Genomic DNA, 9,875 nt, shown 5'->3' on the forward strand with positions numbered 1-9,875 from the left:
CCTCCCCGCCCACTATCATGTTCCCATTTCTACCTTACAAATCTGGCTAGACCAGAGGATGTACACTGGTACAGACAGGAACTTGAAACACAGGGAATCCAGGGCAGATGATCCCTTCAGGACCAGTGGTGAGAGTGGTATGCCAGGAGGGTGGAGGGAAGGTGGGTTGGAAAGGGAGAACCGATTACAGGGATCTACATATAACCTCCTCCCTGAGGGAAGGACAACAGAAAAATGGGTGAAGGGAAACATTGGATAGTGTAAGATATGATAACACAATAATTTCTAAATTATCAAGGGTTCATGAGGGAGAGGGGAGCGGGGAGGGAGGGGGAAATGAGGAGCTGATACCAGGGGCTTAAGTGGAGAGCAAATGTTTTAAGAATGATGAGGGCAAAGAATGTACAAATATGCTTTACACAATTGATGTATGGATGGATTGTGATAAGAGTTGTATGAGCCCCCAATAAAATGATTTTAAAAAAAGAAAGTTGGACATGGACTAAGGAAGAGTGTAGAATTGACGCATGGAATTGTGGTGCTGGAGAAGAATATAAAGTACCAAGAACTGCTAAGAGTGATCTGTATTAGAAGCCAGGCCAGAGTGCTCCTTCGAGGCGAGGATGGCAAGACTTCCTAACACATCCTTTGGACATGTTGTCAGGAGAGACCAGTTCCTGGAGAAGGATGTGCTTGGCAAAGTGGGAGGTTGGTGAAAAGGAAGGAGATCATGGATGAGAGGGGTTGACAAGGTGGCTGCATGGATGGATGGACGGGCGCGGCACAGGGACGATTGTGAGGATGGCGCAGGACCGTGCAGTGCTCCTGTGGTCCCCCGGTCACTGTGGGTGAGAGCCGACTGATGGCACCTGACAAGAACAGGAGCCAGAATGGACTTGAGGGCACTGGGTTTCAGTGTTTGCTTTATTTAAAATAGGAAATTCAAGGTTTTTTTTTTTTTTAAAAGGGTGAAGACCTTAAGCCAGTGGTTCTCAATCCTCCTAAGGCCGCCCTTTCATGCAGTTCCTCAAGTTGTGGTGACCCCCCATGCCCAACCATCACATTGTTTTCATTGCTACTTCATCACTGTCATTTTGCTACTGTTCTGAATTGGACAACCCCTGTGAAAGGGTTGTTTGACCCGCAAAGGGGTCGCGACCCACAGGTTGAGAACCATGGCCTTAAGCTCTGAATCAGGCACTCATTACCCTTATCAGCGGTCACACTTACCAGTGATATGGCCTTAGGCGAATTATTAACCTCTCTGGAGAAGCCCAGGTGGCACAGTGTTTAAGTGCTCAGGTGCTAACTGAACCCTTGGCAGTTTGAAGCCACCAGCCGCTCTTCCACAGAGAGTCTGCTTCATAAAGATTTAGAGCCTTGGACACCCCACCCCATGGGACGGTTCCACTCTGTCCAATAGGGTTGTCAGGAGTCGGAATCAATGAGACCACTGCCTTGGGTTTCCTTTCTGGTTCTGAACCTCACTTTCCTCAGTGTTGATTCAATGGCAATAAGCTTGGGGGTATAAGTTATGCTTGGGACCTGCCTCTTGCTCTGACTGATAACGGTGAGGCTGCCTGGTCCCATCCAGTTTCACACTCTTGGAAACCCAAAGGGGCGGTCTACACTGTCCTAGATGGTTGCTCTGAGTGGGAAATGATTCTGTGGCAGCGGGTTTTTTATTTCCTCAGCTATAACGCGAGGATGGAGACAGAATAGATTTTCATCCTGTATAGGAGTCCTGGCAGAGTGAGTGAGATGATGCATTAAAATTCACGGCAAGTGAGCCGCTGGAGAGTGGCTTTCAGGTTAGCCTCAAAAGGCCTGGACTTTGGATTTCAGAGTTGTGAATTGCATCCATTTGACGCCATGAACCTGAACCTCAGCTTAAACTCTGTTGGAGAAGCTGAAGAAAAGGAAGTTAGCCAAGAAACCTGCTGCAGGCACAGAGCGAGGGCTCAGGATGGAAAAAGGAGAGTGAATTGTGATGGGTGTGTGTTAGGCAGGGTTTTCTAGAGAAACAAAACCAGGACACTTATGATTTTATAGATAGACAGATAGATAGAGTTATACAGCACGAAGGAATGTAACAGCTGATTAGTCCACACAGCAGTCCAGAGGGCTCAGTTCAATTCACATCCATGAAAGAGTTAATATACTGGAAGCCCTTCAACTCGTGAGAGCTGCTGGGTCCAAGGTTAAGGAAGCAGACGACTGACTTGATTGACTGACTTGATTCTTCCCTTGGGCGATGCAGGCAGTCTGCCCACAAGCAGCAAACAGCAGGGCGGGTCACCAATAGTCAGAAGCTCAGGAGCTTAGCGAGGCAGGGGGGGAGGGATATGAAACTCAAGCAATGCAAGATGACAGGATGCACCAACCTCAAGCTCAAGCGATTACACATCAGTAGCGTGGCGAAGCAGGTCTCGAAGGAACCTCAAGCCCTAGCTACAAGATCCATGGTTGGCCTCTTCCACAGGTTGTGTAGCTCACAAGTTGAGGCAGAGAACAAGCGAAAGCAGTCTCAAGCTGGTTGGATCACCAGAGAGCAAGAGAAAGAGGGGCGGGCCTTGCCAAGCCATTTATCTCTTTGCCCTCCAATCAAACTGTGACCTGATTCATCCCACATGTTCCTATTAGCCAGGTTGGCACAATAAACCTACCCATCACAGGGTGTGAATGAAGTGCTAATTGGCAGAAGATGTGTGCAACATCTACTCATAGAACTGATTCAGGATTAATATCTAAAAACTGCAAAGATCAATTCGTAATATATAAACATTAGTAAAATATGAAAATCAATTTGTAAAAAGAAAACCATTGACGTTAGTGTCTGGTTACTCCTGTAACATTACCAAAGATTTTGTAGCTTAAAATAACACAACTTTAGGACAACACAGTTCTGGGCTACAATCAAGGCCCTAGCAGGGATATGTTTCCACTGGAGGTTCTCAGGGAGAATTCATTTCCTTGCTTTTTCCATGCTTTTTCCATGCCTTAGCTTTTGACCCCCTTTCACCGTCTATGGAGCCCTGGTGGCTTAGAGGTTCTGTGTCGGGCTGGGATCTGCAGGGTCAGCAGTTCAAAACCTCCAACCTTTCTGAAGGAGAAAGATAGGTTTTTATGCTGGCAAAGAGTGGCACTCTTGGAAACCCACAGGGGCCATTCTGCCCTGTCCTACAGGGTCACTATGAGTGGGTGTGTTAGGCCAGGTTGACTAGAAAGGCAAATCCAGTGACACACATGTATGTATAAGAAATGTATATATATTTACCGTATATCCTTGTGTATAAGTCCAGTTTATCCAGCACATTCTTTTTAAAAAAATCATTTTATTGGGGGATCTTTCAGCTCTCATAAGACTCCTTATATCAGTCCTATTAAGCACATTTGTATCTATGTTGCCGGCATCAGTTTCAAAACATTTTCGTTCTACTTGAGCCCTTGGTATCAATTCCTCATTTCCCCCCTCCCTCCCTCACCCACCCACCCTTGTGACCCCTTGATAAATGATTATTGTTTTCATATCTTACCTCATCCATCAACCACGCCCATTTGCATCCTATAGGGTCACGGCCACTCTGAGTGGGAATGGGCTCTTAGCGCACAACAGCAGCAATAAGATTGAACCTGTGCGTACTTTACAACTCAGAAACTCCACTCCAGGATACAGACTGGAGACACTTGGAGGAGACAAGTGGTGCTTAAATAGGAACCTCTCCAAGCGGAACGCACCCTGGCTTGGGTCCTCCTTGCTTTTCAATACGCTAAAGAGGTCGCGTGCCTTTTGCTCTCTTGGCTGCTGCTTCCATGAGAGCACTGACGGCGGGTAAGCAGCAGGTGTCTAGAGGAAACATCATCTGCTGCACTGCTGAGCTCTTCCACGCAGCACCTGGCAACCTGCAGCTTCCTGCTGCTACCTGAAAGTAGAACATTTCCGTGAAACCCTTCGCCCCAAATGGTGTGTAGGGAAGAAGCATTCGTTAAATGGAAAACCGTTTTGAGCATTTTGAGACAACCCCCCCCGCCCCCGACACACACACACAAAATCACCTATCGTATCATAGCAACGCACACATAGCACCTAAAAGGACTCAGACATGAGGTGTTCACACACCGTCCAGGCTACAGCGGACTGAGGCTGAGATGCCGAGTGTCGGGCTCAGGAAGGTCTTGGTAATGCCAAGCTTTCAAAGGCTGGATGCTAGTCTGACTTTTCACCTTCTCCCCCCAAATGGGGGTTTCCATCTGCTATGGGAAACAGGCACTATTGGAAGTGTTTTGTAAAAGCAAAGTGGAATCAAGGGAACTTTGAAAATAGGGAATGGGCAGAGAGAGGGAACAGACCTGTCCTAATGATCTGAGGTGCTTGTTAAAATCTGAATTCTGATTCTGTAGGTCAGGTATAGGGCCTGCGCTCCTGCGTTTTGAGCAAGCTCCCTGATGGCCCATAGGCTACATCTCGAAGACGAGGGTTCTGGAGTATCAGGAACCCTGGTGGAAGTGGGTTACAGAGTCAGGTCGCCGTTGTTGATTGGAAGGTGAGGCTTTCTACTTCCATAAAAGAGCTAGTCTCAGAAGCCCACAGGGGCAGCTCCACGATGTCCTATAGGGTGCGTTTGGAGATGCATATTCAGGAATACAAAGAGCCCTGGTAACATCATGTTTACTCTATTGGGCTGCTGTCTCAAGGTCTGCAGTTCGAAACCAGCAGCCACTCTGGGAGAAAGACGGCCTTTCTACTCCTGTAAACCATGACCGTCTCGGCAACTCAGAGGGGCAGTTCTGCCCTGACCTAGAGGGTCATGATGAGATCGCATCACTCCATGGCCTGAGTTCTCATGGTTATTTATGATTCTTATTATTATTCAGGAATGCGACTGATGGGACTCAAGGGCTCACATGCAGTTGGCAGCCCAGCATGTAGTCCAGCATCCCACCATGGCTCCTCTTGGGAATACAGATACAGTGGTAAAACGATTTTTCTTTTTAAACAAAAATGTGACTTTAAAAAACGTGACTAATAAAACAATGGGGGAGGAGATACATTTGCCTGCGGAGGAGACAGGGCGGGAATAGTTTGGGTGACATTTTCTTAAACTAGCTGTTGGATTCATGAACATGCAGTATATCTTATAACTGATGTATGTATTATGTTCCATATAGAAAACGTATTTTAAAATATTTTTAAGAGTCTAAAATAGAACAGTAATCAAAAGAAAAATCTAGGTGGCATCTCCACTCTCAAACAAAAACAAAAAACTTTCACTGCCATTTAGTCAATGCTGACTCATAGTAACTAGAGGGAGTAGAAAGCTCAGTCTTTCTCCGGCTAGTGGTTTTGAACTGCTGACCATGAGGATGGCAGCTCTACTACCAGGGCGCCATGCACCAGGATGTCAAAAAGACCTGAGCAAAATTTTTTTTTAAAAAGAGTCCCACACGGGTCCCAGACAACGCATTGTGTTAGTTCAAGAGCATTACATTTGTGCAGGATAGCAACGATGAAACATACAACTTTCCTCTAGTTCTTCAATGCTTCCTCCCCCAACTATCATGATCCCAATTCTACCTTACAAATCTGGCTAGACCAGAGGATGTACACTGGTACAGATAGGAACTGGAAACACAGGGAATCCAGGACGATGATCTCTTCAGGACCAGTGGTGAGAGTGGCGATGCCTGGAAGGTGGAGGGAATGTGGGGTGGAAAAGGGGAACAAGATTACAAGAATCTACATATAGCTTTCTCCCTGGGGGATAGACAGCAGAGAAGAGGGGAAGAGGGGGAGATGTCAGACAGTGTAACATGACAAAATAATAATTTGTGAATTGTGAAGGGTTCATGAGGGAGGGAGAGGGGGAAAATGAGGAGCTGATACCAAGGGCTCAAGTGGAAGGCAAATGTTTGAAAATGATGATGGCAACAAATGTACGCATGTGCTTGACACAATGGATGTATGTATGGATTGTGATAAGAGTTGTACGAGCCCCCAATAAAATGATTTTTAAAAAGAGAGCATTACATTTAACTTAATACTAGGTGACAAGACAGCCATTCGTCAGGCGACTTCGTTTTGAGTGCAGCCTAAAGGACTTGCAGTTTCTCAACCTTGATGGGTTTTAAGACTCACCTGAGACAGGTGATCTAACAAGGGGAACCATAAAGATTCCCAAGTGGCTGTCCAGTGGGGTGTCTATGAAGCGTCCTGGGAGTCAGCACTTAATTTGTGCCACTAAACTCCGCTGGCCGGGCTAAGAACCGGACGCTGGCGAGGGAACCCAACCAAGCAGCGCTCCCTCCCAGCAACGACTGCTCCCCAAGAGCGCAACGCGAGGAACTAAATCCTGGTGGGAGGAGGGGCGCCGGCCTCGCCGCAGGCTCCGCCCCTGCCTCTTCCAATCCTCGTACACGCCCCCTAGAAGAACGAGAAGACGTGAAAAAACGCGAGATACAGACGTAGGGGTGTGGCCCAGTTTCAACCAATGAGAAATGGGGGCGTGTCTCTTCGGAGTTGGTTTATTGGTCCAGGGTCCCCAGGGCGGCCCAGACTGCGCGCGCGGAGGCGGAAGTCGCGCTGCTGCCGAGACGTGCCTCTGAGCTCCGGGCTTCGCCGCTCCCCTTGCCGCCGCCATCATGGTTCGGAAGCTCAAATTCCACGAGCAGAAGCTGCTGAAGCAGGTGGACTTTCTGAACTGGGAGGTGACTGACCACAACTTGCACGAGCTGCGTGTGCTGAGGCGCTACCGGCTCCAACGGCGCGAAGACTACACGCGCTACAACCAGCTGAGCCGGGCCGTGCGCGAATTAGCGCGGCGCCTGCGCGACCTGCCCGAGAACGACCCGTTTCGCGCGCGCTCCTCGGCCGCGCTGCTCGAGAAGCTGTACGCCATGGGCCTGGTGCCCACGCGCGGCTCGCTCGAGCTCTGCGACTTCGTCACGGCCTCCTCCTTCTGCCGCCGCCGCCTCCCCACCGTCCTGCTCAAGCTGCGCATGGCGCAGCACCTCCAGGCCGCCGTGGCCTTCGTGGAGCAGGGCCACGTGCGCATCGGGCCGGACGTGGTCACGGACCCCGCCTTCCTCGTCACGCGCAGCATGGAGGACTTCGTCACCTGGGTGGACTCGTCCAAGATCAAGCGGCACGTGCTGGAGTACAATGAGGAGCGTGATGACTTCGACTTGGAAGCCTAGCGGGACTGGCGCGCGCGGGACCGTGTAAGCGCGGCCGCCGGTCGCTCCATTCTTGGAACGGGGCTCCGTGGTGGCAGGCCATGGCACAGCTGGGGCTTGCGAGGTAGGCCCGTGTTTCCCAGGACGTTTTTTCCAAGAACGTGGACTACCGACAGTAACAGACACTGCCTTAGGAGAGGCGGGGAGTGGAGTCGTGCCGCTCTGGGGAATTCATTTCTTGCGACCGAAAAGTGATCAGGAAAGCACGAACGTCACTCACCTGCCCACCCCATTCCAAGGGCCCCTGTTTGTCTGGTGGCAGGACTGTTTGGTTCAGTTTATTTATTTAACTCTTGCGCCCCGTTATTGCTCAGTCTACCCGCGTGAGAGAGTTTGGTCTCCCAAGTTTTCACAAACGGTAAAAGTTAAATGTTAAGCCCTTGTTTAAGTGAACCGCTTTTCTAATGCCAATAAAGGGCCCAATTGCTTTGTTAAGTGTTTGTGTTTGTTTGATTTTTTTTAGAACATTTTATTTCTTAATCATTTTGTTGGGGCTCTTACAGCTCCTATAACAATCCATACATCAATTGCATCAAATATGTTTGCATATGTTGCCGTCATCATTTTCAAAGCATTGTCTTCTACCTGAGCCCTTGGTATCAGCTCATTTTTTCCCATCCTCCTTCCCCACAACCCCTCCACCCTCCTGACCCCTTGATAAATTATAAATAATTGTTATTTTCATATTTTGCACTGCTGTCTCCATTCACCCACGTTTTCTGTTGTTGATCCCCCCTCTGGGTGGAAATGTTATGTTGGGATTGGTTCCCTCTTTCCCACCCACCCCCAATCCTTCTCCCTTTTCTCCCCTGTCTTGTCTGGTTTTTTCCATAGGCCTTATAAGCAGGGGCTTGAAAAAGGTGGTGGAAAAACTGATTTCTCCTTTCCCCCATGATTAAATTGCCATTATCTGTGATCTTTTCCACCCTGTTTTCCCACAAACTTCTTTGAGCCTCCTCAGATGTGGGTCTCCTTAGCTTGCTGGGGAACCCAGAGAAGCGAATCAGAATGGACCTGCCCTGTGGGTGAGGCTTGACCAGCAGACGCTGCTCAGAGCCCAGCAGACCTGACAGTTTACCAATCCCTTCCTGGAATGCATGTTTTGGCAGGGAAGTCACAAGACGTCCGGTTGATATTCCAGCCCCAGGAAATACCACAGTAGAGGGCTGATGCATTTGCTCTCTGAAGGAAATCATCATCCTGTACGTGGGCCATCTAGTGGTTAGATGTGGCCAAAGGGTTCCTGAAGATATTGATGTTCTTAGGAGCAGTAGAAAAGGGGGCGGGGGGGATGGGGAGGCAACTGAGGTGGGGGGGGGAGAGGGGAGGAGGCAAAAACCTCAATTGCCAGCAAAAACAATTCCAACTTAGAGTGACGGGACAGGATGCTCTGAGTGGAACTGCCCCGGTGCTTTCCAAGGCCGCAAATCATTCAAGGAGAAGAAAGCCACGTCTTTCTCGGAGTGGCTGGTGGGTTCAAAAAGACTTGAGGCCCATGGCAGGGTCCCTGGTGGCCCAGTGGGTTCAGTGCTGGGCTGCCAACAGCAAGGTGGGTGGGCTGAAACCCCCATCAACTGCTCCTTGGGGGCAAGAGGAGAACTGATGCCCACACAACAGTATCTGAAACCCAACGGAGCAGTTCTCCTACCTGTAGTATTGCTGTGACTCTGAATCAGATCAGTGACAGTCGGTTGGTGGTTTGGGTTTGAGACTGATGGCTTCCCATTGACATGGACCTGCTCAGGTGGGAAGCAGCGTTCACTAAAGACACGAGGAAGGGAGGGGGACGCTGGGAATGAGCATGAGCGTGGCTTTAACTGCATCATGTGCATTGATTTATGCCATTCACCAACCCCTGTGAAATGGGAGTCCAATTATTCCCCACAGAGACCGGTCAAGGTGCCCATGATTGCAGAGCTAATGCGTGGTGGAGCTGGGATCATGCTCCTCTGCAGACTGTCAGCACAGGCAGCCTTTGAGAGGGGTCAGGGCTTCAAGTCCCTGAACTGGAGTTGCCAGGCCCAGAGACAGGCAGGCTGAAGGGCGGTGACAAGATCAGTGGGGGAGGCTTCAGGGAGTTAGGGAGGAAGGCTGCCAATTACTGTCCCCAACAACACCCTGAAAGATAGGGGATGTTATTCCCTGAACACTGGCTCCCCCACACACACCCCACATTCCACCTGCACCTTTCAGATTAGTGAATTGAGAATTGGGGTATGAACCTGTCAAAGTCCGCAATTCTCTCATTTCAAAGTTCCCTTGCGGGTTGCACATTAGCCATCAAATACAAGAAGTTTAGAAGTTTCCCCTGCCCTGTTAATAGTAGCTTGTCAGAGCTTTTACCAGAAACTTGTGACTCTAAGGATTTTTTTAAAGAACGTTTTTTTTTTGTTCAGGCATTCAGAAGACAGGCCCTGGAATTAGACTGCTTAGTCTGCTTAGGCTCCTGTGCCTAAGCAACCATGAAACATTACTTATTTTATTTAGCCTCTCTGTGTCTCCATTTTCTTGATCAGAAAAATGGGTTAATGTACTGGGGTTTTTTTCAATTGTAGGAAAGATGAAATTTTTTCCTACAAAGTGCTTGGAATTGGATGATGGTAAGCGCCTCCTTTCTGACCGTGCCCCCCTCCCTTTCCTGT

At 49.1% G+C, this 9,875-nt stretch overlaps 1 protein-coding gene across 1 annotated transcript; it reads left to right on the forward strand.

Annotated features, from left to right (window-relative positions):
- Window positions 1–6,567: 6,567 nt before the first annotated feature.
- On the forward strand, window positions 6,568–7,668 carry IMP3 (IMP U3 small nucleolar ribonucleoprotein 3). Its single transcript, XM_075535239.1, has one exon. The coding sequence runs from the start codon at window positions 6,640–6,642 to the stop codon at window positions 7,192–7,194; it is 555 nt and encodes a 184-aa protein (XP_075391354.1). The 5' UTR covers window positions 6,568–6,639; the 3' UTR covers window positions 7,195–7,668.
- Window positions 7,669–9,875: the final 2,207 nt, after the last annotated feature.

Source organism: Tenrec ecaudatus, chromosome 17 (genome assembly GCF_050624435.1).
Source record: "Tenrec ecaudatus isolate mTenEca1 chromosome 17, mTenEca1.hap1, whole genome shotgun sequence".
NCBI lineage: Eukaryota > Metazoa > Chordata > Mammalia > Afrosoricida > Tenrecidae > Tenrec > Tenrec ecaudatus.